At 34.8% G+C, this 22,449-nt stretch overlaps 2 protein-coding genes and 1 long non-coding RNA gene across 10 annotated transcripts; 2 read left to right on the top strand and 1 right to left on the bottom strand.

The window, feature by feature from the left end:
• The first annotated feature begins 6,462 nt into the window (after positions 1–6,462).
• On the top strand, positions 6,463–7,675 carry LOC104889006 (histone H2AX). Its single transcript, XM_010674134.4, has 2 exons — positions 6,463–6,781; positions 7,229–7,675. Exons 1-2 carry the CDS (start codon positions 6,575–6,577, stop codon positions 7,448–7,450), a joined length of 429 nt encoding a protein of 142 aa, XP_010672436.1. The 5' UTR covers positions 6,463–6,574; the 3' UTR covers positions 7,451–7,675.
• A 695-nt stretch (positions 7,676–8,370) lies between these two features.
• Positions 8,371–12,864, bottom strand: LOC104888997 (purple acid phosphatase). The gene is made up of 8 exons (XM_010674122.4): positions 12,323–12,864; positions 10,956–11,156; positions 10,562–10,673; positions 10,210–10,439; positions 9,900–10,038; positions 9,519–9,739; positions 9,263–9,384; positions 8,371–8,734 (listed from the first exon to the last, which is right to left on the bottom strand). The coding sequence occupies exons 1-8, from the start codon at positions 12,512–12,514 to the stop codon at positions 8,536–8,538; spliced, it is 1,416 nt and encodes a 471-aa protein (XP_010672424.1). The 5' UTR covers positions 12,515–12,864; the 3' UTR covers positions 8,371–8,535.
• A 2,254-nt stretch (positions 12,865–15,118) lies between these two features.
• On the top strand, positions 15,119–21,995 carry LOC104888988 (uncharacterized). 8 transcript variants are annotated; one of them, XR_008969411.1, is made up of 5 exons: positions 15,123–15,333; positions 15,609–15,655; positions 17,800–20,858; positions 20,959–21,029; positions 21,702–21,863. It is a non-coding gene; the product is annotated as an uncharacterized LOC104888988 (long non-coding RNA). The 8 variants fall into 8 exon arrangements; XR_002039454.3 differs by having other exon boundaries at positions 15,629–15,655; XR_007271484.2 differs by having other exon boundaries at positions 15,119–15,333; positions 15,609–20,858; positions 21,702–21,995.
• Positions 21,996–22,449: the final 454 nt, after the last annotated feature.

Here is a 22,449-nt window from a genome sequence, read left to right on the forward strand (position 1 = left end):
ACTAAGAACTGGTTTCGGGAGATAAACCTACCATGTAATAGGGATTGTCCTTGACTTTTAACACAGGGGCGAAAAAACTGTCTTTTTTGAAAAATCTTACGAAATTTTGTTCCAACTAACAGAATAAGTATCATATGGGGTATAAATACCTTATTCCCCGTTGCTACATGAAATACCACAATTTCGATGATATATTGTATCATACCTTATTCCGCGTTGTGTGTATTTTTTGAAACATCATAAGAATTTTTTTTGTTCCAACTGACGAAATAAGTACCATGTATGGGTATAAATACCTTATTCCCATTGCTACCTGAAATTACCACAAGTTCGATGATATATTGTATCATACCTTATTCCCCGTTCCATGTGACATAATGAGTATCATACGGGGTTTCCCACTTTACTTTTTTACCTAAATATCTTATTCCCCGTTGCTACTTGAAATAATCCTTACTCATTAGCTTCTTCCTAAAAACAATTTTAGAATATATTAAGCCACCACAATTTAATTAATATTAAGAATAATTTAGAAAATGATAATTTTGTATAGTAAACAATTATAAACACACAGTACTTGTATAATGTATGTGTGTTTTATAAGTTCTCCATATGATTTACATTTCAATATTATCTTTTACATCAAAGAAAAAAGAAGTTGTCAAAACAAAGTGCATAGACAAATTAACAACTTTTCTAATTCGATAACTTCTAATCTATCAACAACAATTTTACTCTCTTATAGACCAACTAAAAGTGAATACTTATAAATCCCTCTTTTGATATATAATTAACTCATTTTGTTGATTCACCTCTCAATTAGTGTAGTAAAAAGGACTAATTGACTGTAGCAAAAAGGACTAATTGATAACACAATTGCTAACACATGCTGTATCATTGTTTATTTTTCGAAAAAATATTCAAAACACAACCTAAAGGAATTATAGGTATGATGATGCACAAACTAAATGTAAATCAATAGTTGCATTTGTCTGCCTCATATTTGTAGTTAGGATTTTTTAATATGGCATGTATAGTAGAGATTAACTCTGGTTTGCCTAGTTAATTCCGTCCATCTTCTTTTTGCTATCATTTCATGAGCCTTTTCCCCATTTGTCTTCTCTTCTTGCCTCTCCTCAAGCCCTCAGCTCAGTTGAAGTAAAACTCGTTTGAAGTAAAAACTTCTCATCATCTCCCCAAAAAAATTCTCTAATATCTAACCCTCTTTTTTGTGGTGAAAATTTCTATCATCTCTCCAAATATTAACAAAAATATTTCTATGACATGAAGAAAATCAGTTACTTTCGGTTTGAATGTCTTGATAGAAATACAAAGAAAAATGAGTTATTGAGTCTTGACTATTAAGTTCATTCTAAAAGATCAAAAGGTAAGCTTTGATCACAGGTTTCCAATGCATTTTAGGTTTCTAATCTAAAACTTGTATTTCAATCACTAATCCTATTTGCATGTGTAATTGTGTATATATCCAATGGATATTCAGTACCCAATTTTTGATTCTCATAGGATTTGATCATTTTCCTTGACTAATGCCATAAATACCTACAAATTTGTCTAATTTCATCATATAATAAGAATAGTTGGTCTTAATAGGAACAGAGTGGTAGTTTATTTCGTTGCATTTATTCTAAGCTGCATGTTGATATAAATTAAGCATATGATGAATCATGGAGTTTTTTTCATGGCCTTTTCTACAAAACGGCCTAAAAATACCTCTAGTATGTTCTTAAGAAATTACAAATAAGAGATTATATGATTGTATTTATTAATAAGAAATAAGAAAAAAAAACTAAATTGTAAATTTAGATTTTTAATTGATCTGAAATATCTTCAAGACAACTACTATAAGCAAAAGAAAGAAAAAACATTCAAATACATGATTATTAATTATTTAGTGACCCGAACCCCATTTTACTGGATCAATTCTTTCTTCTCCTCGACTTTCCGGCGCTGCTGCCATGTTCCGTCGGTGCTACTGTCGTTGTGTCGTCGTCGCAGCTGCTATAGTGTTGAGGTTGTTAGTTGTTGCGTTGTTGATCGTGACTCAAAGTTATTCCTTTGTTGTCTTGGTGGTTGTCTCGGTGGCTCGCTGCTCCTCGTGTTGGGCTCCTGCCTCCGATTTTTTTGTCCTTATGATCCATGAAGAATAGTCGCCATTGTTACGTTATTGCGTTGTTGATTGTGATTCAAATATTTATACTACAAAGGTATAAAAGCCCTTAAATTAGGGTTTGTATTATGGAAAGAATTCATTATGCAATTAACTTGCCAACCGGTTTATAATACAGATAGAAAAATATGGTGCTGAAATTAGGGGATAGTTATTATTAGAAACAATTGATTTACAAATCAGTATAGATTATTATTTTTAACTTTTAAGAATGTGTGAGATGTATATCAATATTCAGTTTGCTATAATTACGGATTAGCTTGTAGAAGTCAATGATTTATTTCCTTAAATTTCATTGCAATATATATGGTTGCCCTATGTAATTCAATCACCACGATTTGCTATTTTGTCACTTCAATCAATGACACGTGGCAAATAAATGAGAGGGGTTGAAAAATCTTGGAGCACTGAGAGGCTTGAGAGAATAAGAGGCTGCCACGTAAGCTAATTTTTTCTTGCTTTAATATTATATATGATTTCATCCGTTTTATTCCTTTTATGTTGACATATATAGTTTGGACATAGTTCGTGTGAACCAAAAACCTATAAATAGATACGAACATTCTGCAACTAATTCTCAAAAAAATATAAATTGCATCAAATTTGAACTAATAACTGTCCCCGCCTTTTAATGAAATTATAAAGGTAGTATGATTTTGCAAAAAGAACTTATGTGATTGGCTGTCGTGGGTAATTACTATAGGATATTAATAAGAGAAATGTATGTAGTCCAAAGGGTAGTTTTGTTGCTTAAAATGGAATTTAAAATAAAAAGTTGATTTATTTGGTCAAGTGGGAACCTATAGCTCCTCAAATCTATAAATAATACACATATATATTGGAGCAAAAACACAAAAACACAAAATAAAACTTGATTATGGTTTATTGAGTATGGCAATAACAAGATTGCCCTATTTAGGGGTCTCCGTCTCCTTCCTCCTTTTTCTATCTTCTCTCTCCTCTCTCATAAAACCCTAATTTTCAACCTATGGACTACCACCTCTCTTTTGGCCAGTGTTAAGCCCATTTTCTCGTTTTATTACTAGCTTTTTATGTTTATTAATAAATCTCAGTCTCTCTCTAATGGAGAGTTTTTCTACCCATATATTGGGTTATGTTTACCCATATATTGGGTTTTATCTCTCTCCATGTGAGAGTTTAGAGAATTTATTTTTGGGCTTTTGTATATTTCAATATGTTGATTTGTTGATCGAAATTTGTGCGGAGTTGCAACAGATGTCAAGACTTCCTTTACAATCACTTGAATTGAATTCGGTTCTACTTCAAAACTACAAAAGATCGATAGACCCCTTTGCAGAAGGTTGCATCAGACAACGATGTGAAAGACAAGGGTTTTCAGAAGTGTTAAATCTACTCAACGATTGTGGTTTTATCATATTAGAATTGTACTTATTTCATTTGATATGTATTTGTTTAGTTTTGATTTTTATTGTAGATGTCGTATGACATTAAATCAATAAATTAATGTTAATTTTTTAAAAAAATACCCTATTTAGGAAAAACAATATTTTCTTCATTATTATTATTTTTTTTAAAAAAAAAATTGCTAAATCTTGCTTCTCCTATACAATGCTCAATGGCACACACATTAAGTGTAGTTTCAAACTTGCACTTTTTCGATTTCTTTTAGTATCACCATTTGATATGTTTTGCACAAATTTTATGAAAAAAAGGAAGAAGCAAGAAATCAAGTCTTTTTGTCCATCTCTATTATACTTAGGGGAATTTTTGAGTATATTGATGTCCACCCTTTTTAGCCAGTATATTCTTAACAAAATAAAAGAAATCTACAATACCTATCACTTTTTATATTTTTAAAAATGAAAAAAACTATCCAACAAACTACAGATAAGTTACCACTCATCATTCAACTTCGTACGGTAACGTGCATATAAAGCTAGCTAGTCTATTATAATTATATAATTAGAGGAATAGAGACTACAACATTTACCAAACTTTGAAATGACACAAGTTAAAGAAAATCTCGAAATAACATGTGATAGAAGTGGTCCTTTAAAGGTCACAATGTTTAATGGTCTTGCACAACTCATTTTGGGATGCCCAACTACGACCATAAAATTAATACGTATTTCAACAGTTTATCAATTATTACAAACTAGCTTGCATTGCTTTTAAATACACTGCATTATTATTTCAAAACCTATAATTTCAATAATTATTTAATAAACAATAAATTGTGCCACGTGGCGCTCTCCTAGGGAGTTTAAGTTCATGCAATGCATGTACAATAAAATTTTTAGAAATTGCATAGTATAGGGTTTGATCCCGAGACCTTAAGTACATATAATAAAGTCTTAACCACTAGGCTAAATTGTACTTTGTGTTATTATCATAAAGTATTATATTAATAAATGATTTTTTTTCTTACCCGGAGCATAGCTCGGGCTTAATAACTAGTGATATTTTCAAAACTTGAAAAAAAAGCCTTCTCTTGTATTATACCTCCACCGATGCAAGAGTTCAATCTACATCATTCTTTTATTGTTAGCTACATATGTAGGTTGATTGGGATGAAAAGTGCACGTGGTTAACCAAACACCATTAAGACCAATTATGGCCTGTTTGGATTATGAAATTCATTTGAAATTACGAAATTGGGTCAAATCACTTGTTTGGATCATCTAAGAATTTGGAATTGTATTTGACTCAAATCCAAGACTCATAAGAAATAAGGCATAATTGGATAATTTGAAATCCAACCAAAAAATATGTCATTTCAAATCCAAAATAAAGGTTTTTCTATCTCCTCTATCATCACTCTCCCCCTTCTTTTCTCTCTCCCACCACTCCTCTGCAAACCTTCACCACCATTGACAATACCATTGTTTCTCCAACTTTTAAAGTTGATTATCTGCAACCAACGTCTAAAACCTATGACGATAATCGACGGCTTTCCTCTTCCATCCTCTCAAACCCTAACCGCCGCCATTAACACCATCTTTCATTCACCGTTAAAGATGAGTATCATCACCAACAATTACAAACATGTTTCATATTATGCATTTGAAATTCCTATTTTTTTTTTCAAGCAGATCATTTGGGTTTGGATGTGAGGATTTGCAATTCCATAATTGAAATGAAATCCATGTTATGAAATACAACCTTACGTAATTGAAATACTAGAGATTTCATTTACTATTTTTGTTATTATATTGTTAAATTATTAATATGTTTTTTCTTTTAAACAAACTTTGTAAATAATTTTTCTATAAATTAATAGTAGATGAATTACACAACTAATTAAATTTCAATAATGATTTCACATGCATATGGTGCATCAGTGAATATAAGGCTAGTTAGCATTATGGGTGTTTATTTAAAATATCCGATTTGTCCCGATCCAAAATTTTAGATCATATCGGATCATCAGATATCCAAAAAAAAATTTTAAACAAAAAGTTCATAAAACAAGTTTAAGATCGAATCAGCAAATTATTCGGGTGTCCTGAAAACAAATATTTTGGACCGAATATTCAAAAAAATCCGTAAATTTCCCATGTTTTTGATATTTTCGGGTATCAAACGTGAAAATTCTGATCCGTAGCCCAACTAAAAAAAAAATTCAATTATCTGATCTAAAATATATAAAGGGGTTGTTTGGCAATCGGCTGTTGGCTGTTGGCTTTTGGCTGGTTTGGTTGGCTTGTTTGACTGGCTGGAAGCATTGGCTGTATGTATTGGCTGTTTAAGCCAGCTGTTTGCAAAAGTGTTTGGCAAATTTAATTGTGGCTATTGGCTGTTTATTAGAGAGTTTGTGGGCCAACAAGCCAAAGGCCAATCCAAAAAGCTGCTCCTGGCAGTTTTTTTGTTTTGGCTTAAAAGCCAGCTTTTCAGCCAACCAAAAAGCCAATAGCCAAACACTTTTTTTGGCTGTTTGACCAAATTGAAAAGCCAAAAGCCAATGAAAAAGCCATTTACCAAACATGGCCAAAAACTTAAAAACGGATCGAATATCCAAAAAATCGAATCGGATACTTATGAACCCCCAGTCATCCTCAAACATTAAGGAAAACCTTTTAAAAGCGGGAAAATCCACAACTCGAAATACAAATTGCTCGCAAAATAAATTTCAAACCCATTCACAAAATTCAACCTTTTTCCCCGTACGACATTCTTTCCCGCGAACTTTTTTATATTCATCCCCCCCTGCCACGTTGGCAATCCGTGCCTCACTCATATCAACCAATCAAAACCCACAATATCCCTCTATATAAACCAATACCTCTCACATTCTCACCTCTTCACCATAAACCTCAAAATTCCCCTCTCTCTTTCTCCTACTTCATTTTCCGATCACTTTCTCTCTCCTAGGGTTCCGATCACAGTTATTTTTCCGTCGAAAAAATGAGTGGCAAAGAAAGCGGCGCAACTACTAAAGGAGGACGAGGAAAACCTAAAGCAACGAAATCGGTTTCTAAGTCTTCAAAAGCTGGTCTTCAGTTTCCCGTCGGTAGAATTACAAGGTTTTTGAAGGCCGGAAAGTATGCTGAGCGTGTCGGTGCTGGTGCGCCGGTTTATCTCGCCGCAGTTCTCGAATACCTCGCTGCTGAGGTACTTTACTTTCTCTCTCTTCTTTCTGTTTCTCATGCATCTATTCAATCAGATTTTTGAGTTTTTTTAGGTTTATGATTGATTTAGTTTTGAAGAAGTTTGGTAGATTGTTTTTGATTTGAAGTGATTTTCTTTTGATTTGGTCGATTCTTCGGATTTCTAGGGTTTTAAGTGTTAAACTCCCTTACTTTTGTGCTTAAGATTGTTTTCGATCATTAAATTGATATGCATGTTAACGGAAATGTCCGATTTACAACTTTATTCACCAAATCTCGATTTTTCTAGGGTTTTATGCTTTAACTACGTCATTTACAGTCGATTCTTCACTAAATGCCCGATTTCATTTTTTAAGTACTAATTTCAGTTGATGTTCATCTCAGTTAATTCGAGATCGTAGATTTAAGTTTTTTGTAACAAATTTTTTGATGAAATTTGTAAATTGTGTAGGTGTTGGAGTTGGCTGGAAATGCAGCAAGAGACAACAAAAAGAACAGAATAGTACCGCGTCACATTCAATTAGCAGTAAGGAACGATGAAGAGTTAAGCAAGCTATTAGGGCAAGTTACAATCGCAAACGGCGGCGTTTTGCCAAACATTCACCAGACTCTTCTGCCTAAAAAAGCTGGTGGTAGCAAAGGAGATATTGGTTCTGCTTCTCAAGAGTTCTAGGTTTTTTCATATGTACTTAAAAAAAAGGATTTTAAAGTAGTAATTTAGTTTTATCTTTTCTTTTGGGCTTTTTGATTCGGGTTTTGGGCTAGGGTTCGGGCTCTTATACCCGTCTTTATTCTAAATATAGCTACAAGGAGGTTACAATGTCTGTGTAATGTATTGGTGGTAGTGAAATTTTGATCTTCGAATTTGCTGTTTTCTAATGGAAAATTTTGTGAATTATTTGGTTGTGTGGCTTTGGATTTTAAATTATTGTCTGAAATTATATGCTTACCATACGAATATATTTTGGGCTGTATTATTTTTTTGGAGAATAATGAGATATTTGATCTTATTAGAAGAATTGAGGTAGAGGTAAATGAAAAATCTTAAGCATAATACTAACAGTCAATGCTCATTTTTGGGCACTAAGACTAATTTCTATGCAAATTTTGCTAGTTCTAGAAACTTAAAAGTGCATTATGTTATACTAGTATAAATGTATAATTCAAAGTGAGTCTACATTGTCTTTAAATTTCACAGTAACTTTGAGTCTTTGACAGAGTTACTAACAAGTAGGTTATCAGCTCACAATCTATAATGAGAATGTTATTGACAGTAATGTGCAAGGCCTCAGCTACCAAAATACTCGGATTGATGAGTAAAAACATCCATAAGGTTCCCCCTACTGATTCTTGAGACACTTCGCTGTTGTCGAGTGAGTTTCTATCGAGCCGTGGTGAGGAAGGGGGGGGGGGAACTGTTGAAGCTCTTACCAAGATTGCTCCACAGTAAGGTATAAGGAGCAAAGGCCTTGAGGTTTGTGTTGGATAGAACTATGGAAGCAAGAAGACAGGAGCAAGCTGCAGAATGACTCAACTCAACTTGCTGATTAATCCACTAATCATAAGATGAAGTGCATATGAAAGGAGTAATCATATCATGAAAAAATAAGGATTTAACTAATGATGTCTGATTATATGTTCTTGGTACAAGTGATGTAAGTGAAAACCATCTTGGCAGAAACTTAAAGAGACTTGTGGAAATCTTAACATGAACCAAACTCAGCTGCAATGGAAGGAAATACTCCAGCAGTCCATTTTTCACATGGAAGCAACCGAGGCTTCTTGTATAGGATGCCAGTATCTGTTGTGAAGCCATAAAGAATCTGCTTCGACCGCATATCCATCTTGATTACGATGCCAACCAAAATATGCATGTGTTCTGTTCTTGATGTCGAAAATGCCATGACCGAAGCTGGCCTCACGGTATGCAGAGTACTCTGGCTGTGGTTGGGTCATTCTGCATAAGCAATAACCAGCATTTTCATGAAACTACTCTGTCGGTATTCTCTCTATTTTTCTTTTTTGTAGTCCAACAAAGCTAAGCTAGGGCTCTATCTGGGGAACCTCTTGCTTAAAGCCCCGACTCTATATTAGGAGAAGTAGAGGCGGATTGGGCCAGGCTCGACACGATCCCACACATCCCAGCATGGGTCCGGGCCACTTAGGTGGGTTGTGGGTCGAGTTTCTAACTGACCAATACAGTTAATTAGTTATTTTATAGTCACATTCTTCAAACATATTTTTTCGGACCCCACTCAGACAGGCTCATAACTAGCACATCTGCATAGCTTAGTGTGCCGGTTTTACTAACCTGGCTCGGCCATCGAGTGGGTGGCCACTTCTAGGGGGAGTTAACATAATTTCACCCCCAGAAGATCGGAGCTCCTATTGGAATATAATCTCATGAGCTTAAGAACGTCATATATTTGTGGAACGGAGAAAATATACTCGTGTGTGACCAAAATAAGAAAGTAAAAAAACATACTCGTATACGAGTCCTTCTAGATTCCCTCCGTCTCCAATAGTTATGTGGACTGGAGCTGACTGGTCGCTAACAGGATCACATAAACCATTACTGATGTTATATGCTATGTTGGATATTCTTTCCTGCATCAACATAATCAAGCATATTCATTCAGTCACTGCTGCTACTCCAAAAAGAAAAAGAGTGCACGGTTGGTGGGTGGGTTGTGTGACTAAGAGGTCTGTTATGGTAGACACGGGATAATAATTATACTTACTGATCTCTCATAGGCATGGACATGACCGGCAAAGATGACATCGACCTTGTATTTGACGAAATATGGTTCATACAACACTCTCATGGTTTCTCCCTCCATGTAGTGATGTACATAACTGCTATACATTGGGCAGTGCATTACAACAATGAGCCAAGGTGTCTCACTCCTGTTAACCTTAGGCAATTCATCCATCAGCCATTTGTATTGAGGTGTGTATTTCCCTGCATTTGTATACATGTATATAGAAATAAGCAGCTTTAAACCTCTACATGGAGGTTTTTCTTAGACAGACTGTTCATGAATTCTTAGATAGTCAGATTTACTTAAAAAGTTCTCTCTTCTAATCTAATAAACTTACTAAGTTGTAAAATATGCACCTACCAAAAGCCGAGTAGGAAGCCATGACAATGATATGGGCTGAAGCTCTTTTGATTGAGTACCAATAAGGAGCAGTACTGAGCGACGCTTGATATGGTGTCGGAAATCGATATGTATATGGCTTGAATGGTATAGTTTCCCCCTGCAAGAGGCACCAAAGAGGCATTTATGAAGTTGCACCTTGTCGCTTGAATGAGGCAAAATGATTAGACTAAGGATTTCTTCCGACTTGCATCGTCGCTGAATAAATTTATATATTGTGAAATACAACTCAACCCATTTAGTGATTTAATCATATTTAGCAGAAACATACCACAGCTGGGAGAAAATCTATCTCATGGTTGCCGGCACTCCAGATCCATGGTTGATAAGCAGCATTCCTTTCAATAAATCTTCCCCAGGTATCCCACCTTTCATTGTCATGGTAAGGGTAGTTGTCTGCATAAGATAGGTCTCCAACAAACAGGAGTGTCTTTCCTTTCGTTGGGTTTAACTCATAGTGTGTGACTGTCCTGTTTGAATCATGTGTCTGACCAAGGTCTCCTGTTATGTTGTGAATTACAATAAAATCTTCTCAACATTGAATGCTATGAAACATTGAAACACAATGCAAAACGGAAGAACGATGCATCCACTACCACTATAAGACCAAAATGAAGCCATACCTATCAGACCAAAAGTGTAAGGGACGTCAAGACCAGATTCTGGAGGTGTTATGAACCAAAATTGCCTTGAAGAATTGCCAGATCCAACCTCATAGTAGTATTTTGTATCAAACTGCAAGCATGATAATTCTTTTCAATGGAATATTATTTTCTGGGAATTTTTTTTTTAAAAGCGAAAACGCATGCAATAACACGTCTGTATACAAATTTTTCTATGTTTGGTTTAGTACAAGGAAAGTCAGAGTAATGAAAGAAAAATGTTTCCCATCCTTCAGGAAAACTGTATTCCATCCTTTACAAACCTAACAGTGGAATATGAAAAAACTTACTTTTCGAGGTAAATGTTTTGCTCACAATAAAAAACACTGTAAGAGGAATATGGTCAGGTTTATACCTCTAGTCCTGCAATAGTGCAGTGATGAATGTAGCCCGAAGTGTAATTGACATACTTGTAAGTGAGAACAATGCCCTCCGCATGTTTCTTTTCTGTGCTGTTTTCAGCCCAGTAAGTTACAGTGTTTGATCCAGGCTCATCTGGAGTAGTCCAAGAGACGATCACAGCTCTACCAATGTGGTCTCCTTGTGTTATATGAACCTTCACGAACCACACAAAACAGTATAAGAATCACAAGTGTGATCTAACCATTTACTTTAGATCGGATCATTCTACGATCACAGCTCATCAATGTGGTCTCCTTGTGTTATATGAACAATTACGAACCACCCTCAACAGTATAAGAATTAAATTACACTTTAGATCGCATCATAAACATAAGTCGGACTTGAAAAGATTGAACCAACACTATTTCATATCCCCTAGGTATATGATAATGAATGATACATGCATCACTCCAGTAATAAATAAATTAACAGGTTACTCATCCATTTGCAATGGCATGAACAACGAAGTTAACAAATATAAACAGAGGAAATCCATCTAGTATCCCTGGGAATTTCCTAGATATGAATTACTTCATACAAATATTAGAACTCACCAATGGAACAGCAAGCCAAAAGAGAGCTAAACAGAACTAAAGATACATACAACATCGGTCATCGGCCCATATCTAATTGTAAACTCTCTCTTTCCCCCTATGGATTGCCCATTTTTCTCAGTCACAAAGACTCAGACAATTAACATCTCCAACTAAGTATTGTATGTAACACACATGTATTTCCTTGTAGATTAGAATCAAATGATATTTTGTTCTAATTTTTGCCTCGTCTTCTCCCGCTGAATCAAACTTTCCTTTGCCATGCCAGATACAATGGTCAAAGTGATGAACTTTAACTTTGGAAAATGCAAATGACAAAGGGTCAAATGGAGTATCAAGCTAAAAAGTACACTGTGTGTGAACCACAACAACAAATTAATTCAATTGACCATTCTTAAGCAATCTCAAGCTCAGGGTAATCGAAGATAACACATATAATTAGGCACAAGGGGGAATAAACTGAATTACCCCTAAAAAGTACAAACACAACTCATACAAAATTAAATGATCAGACATCAAATTTACTCAAAACTTGTAAAATACTACCTCCGTTTTTTTCTAGTTGCAACTGGTAACATTTGACTTTCACGCTTGCCAATACATAACTTCGACCATTATTATCTAATTATCTATTGGAGAAAATTATCCAAAAAATGATATTTTATGAACACACTTAGTTCAACAACAATAACATACTAAAATTAAAGAAATGAATCCTAGAAACATATATAGTTTAGAGAAATAACAGTATATGCTGATTACATACCTGTTGAGGAGCATTATAACCAGGAGGAAGTTGGAATACATCACTACTTAAGGGCATATCAAGGGAGATATCATTCTTTGTTCTACAGAAGCTACTAGTCTTACTTCCTTCACAAAACTCTGAACCTTTTAAGATTATTACACCCACAACCAGAAAAACAGCAAGATTAGCATAAACCCACCTCACAAACATCTCTAATTTCTCCTATACTATAATCCAAAAGCTTAAATTTGCCAAATTTCAACAAGATTTTCTATGTTTTTGAAGTGGGTTTTCTTTTTTTTGCATGCATGAAATTGTTGAAATGCTGGAGAAACTAGAAAGTACCAAAAACAAGGTGCTACAAGTTGCAACTTCCACAAAAATTTCAATAAAAAAGAGGGTGAAGAACTGGACAAAATGCTGTTGACAAATTAAGGTATGAAGTGGCTTTATGATGTCCTTATTTGCGAGGAATATTCATACCAATGATCCGAATTTTAGGTCCTAAAAATTTAATGCTTCATAACTTAAACGAAGTAACTGGAATTGTTGCTTGACTGCTTGATAATGAGATTACCGATGGCCAAATAATTGAACTGGTAGGTAGGCCTTTTGGCACATAAGAGGATGAAATTCAGACATTGTTTTATTTGGGCCATATCAAGTGCCACTGGCACTATGATGTCCTTATTTGCTATGTCTTTTTTTTTTGGGAGATTATTTATGGTAACTTGTGACTTGTATAGACTATAGTTAGGGACAAATTTAGGATTTTAATCCTAGAAGGTTCGAAATAATCAAGCAATTGTATACGAGAATTCAAATAATCCTAATATTTTTTAGTTTGAGTTGGTCCATAGGTAGGGTTTGTGTATTTAAATAGTGAACCGTTATCTTACTATTACCCGATAGTATTAAGATTTATATCCTATTCCTACTCATAAGGTCCAAAAAATTAAGATCCATACCCTTCAATTAAGGATGCGTTCTGTTCAACTTAAAAAATTAAGTTTCAGGTCCAATAAGTTCAGATAAGTTGCAATAAGGTCTAATAAGGGCAATAAGTTCCAATAAGGTCTAATAAGGTCTAATAAGTTCCAATCAAGACTAATAAGGTCCAATAAGTTCCAATCAGGTCTAATAAGGTCCAATAAGGTCCAAATAGTCAATGTTTAATAAACATTTGTATTATTGTCCATTATTTTGTTATTCATAATTTCATATCACTATTAGCTGATTATGTTATTATTAGAATTTTAATTAAAGTACCACAATGATTATATAGTATTATACTTGTATTAAGGTCTATTATTTTATTATTTATTTGTATTATGCCTATTATTTTATTATTTATTTATATTATGTCTATTATTTTATTATTCGTATTACTATTAGCGGATTATGTTATTATTAGAATTTTTTATTAAAGTACCACAATGTATATTATTATACTTGTATTATTGTTTATTATTTGATTATTCATATTGCTATCAAATAATATTATAATCATGGACAAATAATTAAGGTTAACAATAATAATAATTATAATTACAATATTTTGCAATAATAATTATAACTACATTATTTTATTATTTATTTGTATTATGTCTATTATTTTATTATTTATTTGTTTTATGTCTATTATTTTATTATTCATATTAAAATTTTTGCTTTTCTACTAGTGTTTTATAAAATCAAAACAAGACTATTAGATATATTAGTGGTGAAAGTTATGTATAGGCAAATATATAAATTGTAAATTTTTTTGTTAAATTAATTATCATGAGAGATAATTAATAATCATTATTTTTTAAAGGACGAATTATAATAATTATTACTCTTACTCCATAAAGAATTTTGAGGGGTAGTATTTACGTGAGTGGTAATATTTATGTTATTAATGATCATTTTTTTTGTCTAATAAGTTATATAAGTTTCAATCAGGTCCAATAAGGTCTAATAAGTTTCAATCAGGTCCAATAAGGTCTAATAAGTTTCAATTAGGGCCAATAAGTAGGGATGGCAATGGGGCGGGTCTGGGTCGGGTCCACCCGGACCTGTTTGTTTTTCACAGACCCAGACCCGCCCCAGACCCGTTGGCCGTTGGGTCTAGATTTTTCAGACCCAGACCCAGACCCGCTGGGTCTAGCGGGTCCATGGGTCCTTACTGGGTCCTAAATGGGTCCTTCTTAGTTTTAAGTTTTCATCACATTTTTAAATATATGTAATTAAAAATTTTCCCCCTAATATATATAGGTTCTTGTATCCATGGTTAAAGAATTCCCTAAATAAAATTTTAAGAATTAACTGATAAAATATTAAAATGTTACAACTTATAAAGTTAATGTCTCTCATAAAATTTTAGAGTTTAGGTAAAAAAAAAAAAATTTCTAATATGTAAATGGGTCCGCGGGGCGGGTCTGGGTCTAGCATATGTGGACCCGGATCCAGACCCGACCCGCGCCCTTTGGGACCCAGACCCGACCCGGACCCATTGGGTTCTAAAATTTCTAGACCCAGATCCTTATAAATGGGTCGGGTTCTGGCGGGTCTGGGTCGGGTCCAGGACCCATTGCCATCCCTACCAATAAGGTCTAATAAGTTTCAATAAGGTCAATAAGTTCCAATAAGATTCAATAAGTTACAATCAGGTTCAATCAGGTTCAATAAGTTGAATCAAGTCCAATCAGGTTTAATGAGTTCTAATAAATTCAGTTCAGGTTCAATAAGTTCAGTTCAGATAAGGTTCAATAAGTTCAGGGCCAATAAGTTGAATACAACGCACCCTAAGGCACGTTTTATCAAGTTCGGTTAGGATCTTGGACGCATTAAATAAGTTTGTCGAATTTGGGACCGCAGATCTGTACGATATGGAACAAATATACGCGGAGGCTAATTACAAATCAGGCGACGTGGCCGAGAGACGCCATGCACGAGCTTGTCTCTCACCAATTCAATTTCGTCGGAAACACGTCTGAGGTTCACCGGAGAGTGAAAGTATTCGATGAGGATGTACCTTGAATTGATGGGTATAATTTTCTTTGACTTTTGCCTACTTTCTTACCCTCTTCAATTCAAAATTAAAGTGGTAAAAATATCTTAACTTTCCAGTTTATGCTGTCACTTTAATTTTCATTGAAACAGTTTAGAGTTGTTCACTTCTGATATTAAATGAATATCCCATGATTTGCAGGGTTTACTGGTTGGTTTTATCAACTATGATCTTTAAATCTCTAATGTTGTTGTTGGATTTGTGAATTTGCCATATCTGTTTTGTGGGTATTCATTTATTTCTCGAATTTAGGTCTAATTTGTTTCCTGCAGTTGCATGAATGGAGGGTATAAATCGCGGTAAGATATTTGATGCACCCTTTTCGTTTTGAATCTTGTTATATATGGTGTTTGTTTGGTTGATATAGAAAGAAGCATGGAAAATGGAAGTTTAAGTAGAAAACCATGGAATTGTTTGGTTAACAAAAAATATAGGAACTGACACTTCAAAATAGAGAAAGTCCTATGGGGATTTTCGCTTTCCGAACTCAACCAAACAACATTTCATATCTTTTAGGAAATGAAATCTTCTTTGATATTGGAAAGTCCTTGGAAGTTATACTTTCTATGTTTGATTAAACGACCACATAGCCTTTTGGACTTGGCTTGTTTGTGGGAATGGTGAATTTGAGTGGCATTAACAATGCCAGATATTCATTGTTGCTTTCGAGACACCTTCTTACTCAGTGTGGGGTGCTTTGGGAAGATTTAGATGGAAGTGTAGCGGGATTACTTGATTCAACAATTGAAACATGATATATAGCAAGTGGGAAAACAGCACCATTGGTTTCAAGAAGTGAATGGCCGACTACTGTACATACCATGGGAGATTGATCATAACAATCACTGCTTCTTTCTTTCCAGCTGCACTTCAAGATTTCATGAATCACCTATGGAGGTCCATCAAGGGACTATAAAACTTACAAGAGGACTTGCAGCCCTTCTGGACTCCTTCAACCCCTTACTTTACTAGCAGTATGGGGTGATTTTAACTATGGGTTTTTTGGAGGATTGCGCCTTCCCAAGGAGTTGACACTATTTTGGTTGTGATGGACAGGTTATGCAAGTATAACACATTTTTTGGGATGGGAGCATCCAATTTCCTGGTCTTTTTGTAATGGAGGTAGTACATTTACACGGTTTTCCTTTCTCGACCATTTTTGATCGTGACAGAGTGTTGATGAGCACCTTTAGGCAAGATTTCACATACAAGGAAGTGAGATGCGAAGCTCAAAAGAAGTGCAACTTATCATCCTCAAATTGATGAACAAAATGAGAATGTTGACATGAGCTTGGAAACTTATCAGTTATTCGTGCTACTTTTTCAATGGTAAACCCCATTCGTGGGCTGAGTGGCTGCCTTGGACAGATATCATCCTCACACTTCCACTAGGGTTTCAATCAACCGCAGCTGATTCGAGTAAGAAAAGGCCATACCACTTTGGGGAGCTTAAAAGAGCAATTGTGAGAACGGATGCTACAATTGACGAGCTAAGGCTCAACCTCTTGTGTGTCCGGCAACGTATGAACTATGAAGTTCCATGTAGAGAGAAGAGATGAAAGCTCTGAAGTGGGTGACAAATTCTATAAGTTGCAATCATACCATTAAAGGTTCCCTGCTATTTTCTAAACATTTTAATGAGAAGTGGCAGCTCGATGCTATGAGCGTTTCTCTGTTCTTCAAATGGTGGGACAGGTAGCTTATAACCTAGACTTACCCTCTTCCAGCAGAGTTTGCCCTGTCTTTTATGTGTCTTAGCTGAGATGAAGTGTGGGGACAATCCACCGTTCTCCATGACCAGCTGAACTCTGAATTAGAAATGGTACTGGAGCTATGTTGCAACCTTCATAAGGTTGAAGTGCTGTATTAATGGCATGGATTGCCTGCATTTGAAGCCACTAGGGAGAACTATGACAGCATTCAACATAGTTTTCCAGCTTTCCATCTTCAGGACAAGGTGCGAGTTTGGGCGGCTGGTACTATGATGCACTAAGCCAAACCATCTGTTATTCTCACTTACACCAGGAGCACCGATTAAGGTAGATTGAGATATTTATTTATAACCTTGTAAGCTGGAATTATGACGTGGCAACTGGCAATTCAGTTACAACTGAGAAAGGCATGGTAATGAAAGGGGGAGGGATGAGAGAGAGAGGATTCATTCTGAAAGATTGCATACTTTTTTAGCTCTTGGGATTAGAGAGAGAGGATTCACTCGGATCTCTGGATTCATATAATCTGATTGATATATCTTTAAATATCTCCTTTTCTCTCTTTAATTTCCTTCTCCATTTTCTTCGTTTTTACCTCATATCTCAAAGCAATTTACATATTTCTTAGTTTATTATACGCTGCTCTTATATTGTCGTTTGCCATTTCCCTAAAACTGGTTATTTATCTGGTAGTAGAATATCTTTGCTGATATGATAATTAAACATTGCAGATATTGAAAACGTACATTGAGGATGACAATGGGGATAATAGCATTGTCAAAAAGTTAATATCAAATTGGAGAGCAGAAACTGCAGGATGTATTCTGCAGTACTGTCATGGTAAAATTGGATGTGCTATTTTATTACTGTCCAATTGAATGGCATTGCAGTTGTTTTAATCTTATTACGTATAAATGCTCCAGCTTAGATAAGAGTCGCTGCAGTGCCCCGCTTCATTGTTTACCTTAGAATAATATCTGGGTCTGCTCTAAATGTTGGCCAAACATGACAGAAGCAAAACAAGAAAGGATAACATCTCATTAAATCGTTAAAAAGGTTTACATTAGTTATGCTGAGAGTTGCATCTCACTTTTTTCTTGTATCTTTTACACCATACTGACTTGTTGTCAATTCTAAAATGCTTTTCTTCTTGATCCCCAAAAATAATTGCTGGTATATAGCATTTTGAGAACACCAACTTGCCAAACAAAGGTGGTCGCTTAGGGTTGGGGCGGTGCACATAAATCATCTGAATGCAGTCACCAAAGTACCTGGTGCATGAAAAGAAAAATTGAAAGTTAGATGCACATAGGGGTCATGAATCTTTTATTTATAAGTAGCAATTGTGTGGAACAAGACGTCTAGGAAAATTTAAAGAGTTTTCAGCTAGCAAGATCATCAAGCGGTTTATGTTGACTGCATATGCGTAATTTTTGACCTAAAATAATAAAAGCGAAACCTTTAGTTTCTAGCAAATGAAGGAATTGTATGAATACATACCTTGTAAAAAATTGGGCAATCTGATGGTTAGACACAGGATGACCTCTTGAGAATGTGAAAAAAATTGTTCTATCCTCTTCTCTAACTTTCTCAAGCATTGGCACCCATGGCTGAGCATAGGGGTTCAATGCATTAGTTCTCTCCATGTCTTACAAATAATTACGACTTATGAGAGATGTGAAGGAAAACTGGAGTAAACATTAAACAGGATAAGAGATAAGAGAGTTGTGTTTATGAATTTGTGGTCTGGTCTCCAATTGAGCCAGATGCAGAGAACAGTAGTGAATTTATAATATATGAGTGTGAAGGGGATCATAGAGAAATTTTTAAAGGGAAGAATGCCTGTTTGATGCTATTCTATATTTGAATTTCTATCATTTTATTCATTTTTTTTTGTTTATCTTGCTTTACTGTATTTGCTGTATAATGATAGGGAGGACTTTGAACAAGAAGAAAAATGATGCTATCCCATCGGAATCTGTAGGAGCCTTATTTATTTCCTAATGTGTTGTTAATATTACTTTCTATTTCAGACGTGATATCTAACCATTTATGAGCTGCAATCATGCTCAATGTAACCATCACTCCAGTGCGTCTTGCCCTAGCTAAATTAGATTGAGAGAGTAATGCTACATATTTTTACGAACTCCAGAATAGAAAAAGGGACATATAGAAAAATTTCTTGATATATGGTGAAATTTGAACCTTAGTCATTTTTATTAGGATTGCCATACGAGAGAACCAGTATCCATTTTCTCCAAGGAAAAAACCAGATAAACATGACAGTGAAGGCTCACAGCTGGTAGTTACTTCCTAGATCTTGAGTGCCACCCCATAAGACCTAGTTGATTTGAACTAGTAGATCCTATTGGTTTGGTTGCCATCTCAAATTATTTAAACTTCCAAGTGGCCTACTCTTAGTGAACCTTTTGGGGTTAAATGATTACATTTGGTTTCTACTATCGAGCTTCGCCCCCCTCCCTTTTCAGTTGTTTATGTTCATTTCTTAAATCTTGAACACCAGGCCATCACTCCTGAGTACCGTGTTGATTCAAATGATCATATGTTTTTTTGTTTTAATGTTGGTCAAATTTTCCTCAAAGTTGGTTTTTGTGCTACTCATTCTCCATATTTAGTATGCTGCTGGGTGGAACTCTTGCATCTAACTTCATCTAAAATTCCCTACTCTAACATTACCCACGCCCTTACTGCTAGCCAAGGGTTAATGTTAAATTATGATTGAGACTCACACTTCTTTGTTAGGTCATCTCTTGGTTCTATGCTTTGATAATTTGACGAATGGAGTAATTGTTTTAACATTTTAGTTTGCACTTTGCACATGTGATCGTTGTGTTTCCTGCTGACCTAGGTAATACATTAAGGTTTACAGGAGCATGTGGCTTTAGCCAATATTATACCTTTTATCTTGTGCTACAACTCCAAATGGTGTGATATATTCAAGAATGCTTCCAAGACCATACATATTGATAAATGGAATTACTATTTATTTGCTGAATAGACAGTTTCATCGAAAAAACCATAACTATACTTAACAACGAAATACTCGAAAAAGCCCATATACGCCGAAGATTTTTTGTTGCCATCGGAAAACTCCTCTTACTACAAGACGCTTACCTAGCCAATGCTTAGATCCGGCTCTACCCAACCTTTTTCTGGTTCACTCCAACATTCCCCACTTGTGCGACTGTTGCTGAGCAGTTTTGGGTTTTTATTTATATCTGATGCTCTTTATTCCTCATTGACCATAACTCGCTAGATTTAGATCGTTGTAGAATGATGACGGTTGGTTATATATGTGCATGAAGCTTGTTAATACTTTATATTGAACTTAAAAGACTTGCGTATGACTGCCGAGGAAATTAAAAATGTCTAACCAAAATGAACATAACTGAATTAGCAATTCATGGAAAGAAATCGTCGAGTTAAACTGATCATTAATGCCTTGAATCTGAGCAGTGTATCAAATATTGATTGTCAGTCTACTAAAGTTTGTTAAGAAAAATTTCATAACTAAGAATTTTAGAGGATGGCGTTCAAGTCAATGATAACATGTGTTGCTATATTCCATCAAGCCTTCCTCTGAGACTAACTTGTTTATTAACGTACTTATCATCTTTGACTAACTGGGTCTGCCTTTATCTATTATCGCCTTGCTCAATGAGAAACACTTTGTAGCTTGTTGAACTTATAGGTTAATGGTTGGGGAAAACCGTCTGGTCCCTAAGAAAGCAAGTTAATACATGCTGTGCTTAGGAGCTCTGCTTCTCAGGTTGGTACATGCAGTACCACTTTCTTGCTTTATCTGTTTTAGTTGCTTATATTTTGTGGTTGTTTTGAGGTAATTAATTATTATAACCCTTATAACCTAGGTTTATCAGTTGGTGTGGTTTTTAGAGCTTAGAAAAGTCATTTACTTGAAGGTTTAACAAGATTACTTAAGGTACACAATTTTTCTCTATTTTTCTTCTACTAAATGCTTGTCGGTGATTGATTCATAAAATCTACATGCATCTATTTAATGGATGAATCTGAAGTAGTTCATTATGCATTTTGCCTAAAATGAGCTATATACAAGCTAGTTTCTCTTAATAGTGTCTTGATTTTGCTGCATATTAATCATGGACATTTGCAATCGCTATATGATGTTTCAAACTCATTATTCAATTATTTTGATGTCCTAACCTTTTATATATCGATATCGCTCTGTCCACATTAGTTTACAATATTCGACTTTATGCGCCTGCTAACCATTTATGTCTTTGATTATGTACTGTATGAATAAGAACTACAGAAAGTTGATATACATAATTTACATATTGAGATGAATCTTTACAAGATCCCACATGACAACTTTTCTTTTTATGTTGGTGAAAATTCATGATCAAATTTTGTGAAGTTTGACTAGAATCCTGATGGATGGAGTACATGTCGGAAATTACTATGGGTTCAATGAGTTTCACACGGTTTTTGTCTCAATCCACTTCAATGGTGTTTTATGATCAAAATATAGTTGAGTTTGTGTATAAAGTTTGTATGACATTGTGTATTCAGCATTAACTGATGTTTTGTTCTCTAAATATGTCTTGATGGAGCACACTCCCATTATGTGCAGGTATAATTGACCAGCGTTGTGAGTTCTCTAAATATGTGTATGTTACTTATGGCTGTGGTTACATGTTATATTTCGACAGAAGGACGATGACTTGTAGTAAGATAAGTAGTACTTTTGAACTCATGTATGTTTGATTTATATACAAGATTCGAGCTTTTTTAATTTTCTGAATAAATTTCGGTTTTGAGATGTGATGATAATAGTTTGAGTTAGCTCGGCCATGATGTTTTACTCGTGTTGTATTCAAGGTTAAGCTGGTCGAAAATATAAGGATTGGCACTACATTTCTTTATAGTATTACACGTTAGGTATGGTAGGCTGGTAGCTGGCCTATTCCATTTGATTATTTGGAAGTAATTGCAGTAATTTGAGTGTTTGAAGGTAACTTTAAGTGTCCTTAAATTCTCCATCTTTGTTGAAGATCTTCATGATTATGAACAAGGTTTACTCGCAAAGAAGACAAGACAGAAATGGTTATCGCGGTATAAAATGAAATAAAGTCCTAAGACCAAACTCATGAGAGCTTAGAAGCCATGACAATGAGATCAGCAGGATTTTGCAGATCATATTTGTACACAATAAGAAAAAGTAGACTTGAAGCCATCCCGTGTATAAGGCAGGTACATGCAAGTATGCAATGTGTTAAGTTCGGTAAGAAGTTTTGGTTTTGTCATGTTGGTTCGGTTGGACAATAGAAGGAAGTGGAACAATTGCCCTATCCCAACCCCACAAATGACCTAACATCATT

This window comes from Beta vulgaris, chromosome 1, assembly GCF_026745355.1.
Source record: "Beta vulgaris subsp. vulgaris cultivar EL10 chromosome 1, EL10.2, whole genome shotgun sequence".
Taxonomy (NCBI): Eukaryota; Viridiplantae; Streptophyta; class Magnoliopsida; order Caryophyllales; family Amaranthaceae; genus Beta; species Beta vulgaris.

Bases quoted from the DNA above. Each gene is read 5' to 3' on its own strand.
- LOC104889006 (XM_010674134.4), top strand. From the start codon at position 6,575: ATGAGTGGCAAAGAAAGCGGCGCAACTACTAAAGGAGGACGAGGAAAA. The intron at 6,782-7,228 runs GTACTTTACTTT...TAAATTGTGTAG, and splicing joins TCGAATACCTCGCTGCTGAG to GTGTTGGAGTTGGCTGGAAA.
- LOC104888997 (XM_010674122.4), bottom strand. From the start codon at position 12,514: ATGTTTGTGAGGTGGGTTTATGCTAATCTTGCTGTTTTTCTGGTTGTG. The intron at 10,039-10,209 runs GTATGTTTCTGC...TGCCTCTTGCAG, and splicing joins TAGATTTTCTCCCAGCTGTG to GGGGAAACTATACCATTCAA. The intron at 9,740-9,899 runs GTAGGTGCATAT...ATACAAATGCAG, and splicing joins GGCTTCCTACTCGGCTTTTG to GGAAATACACACCTCAATAC.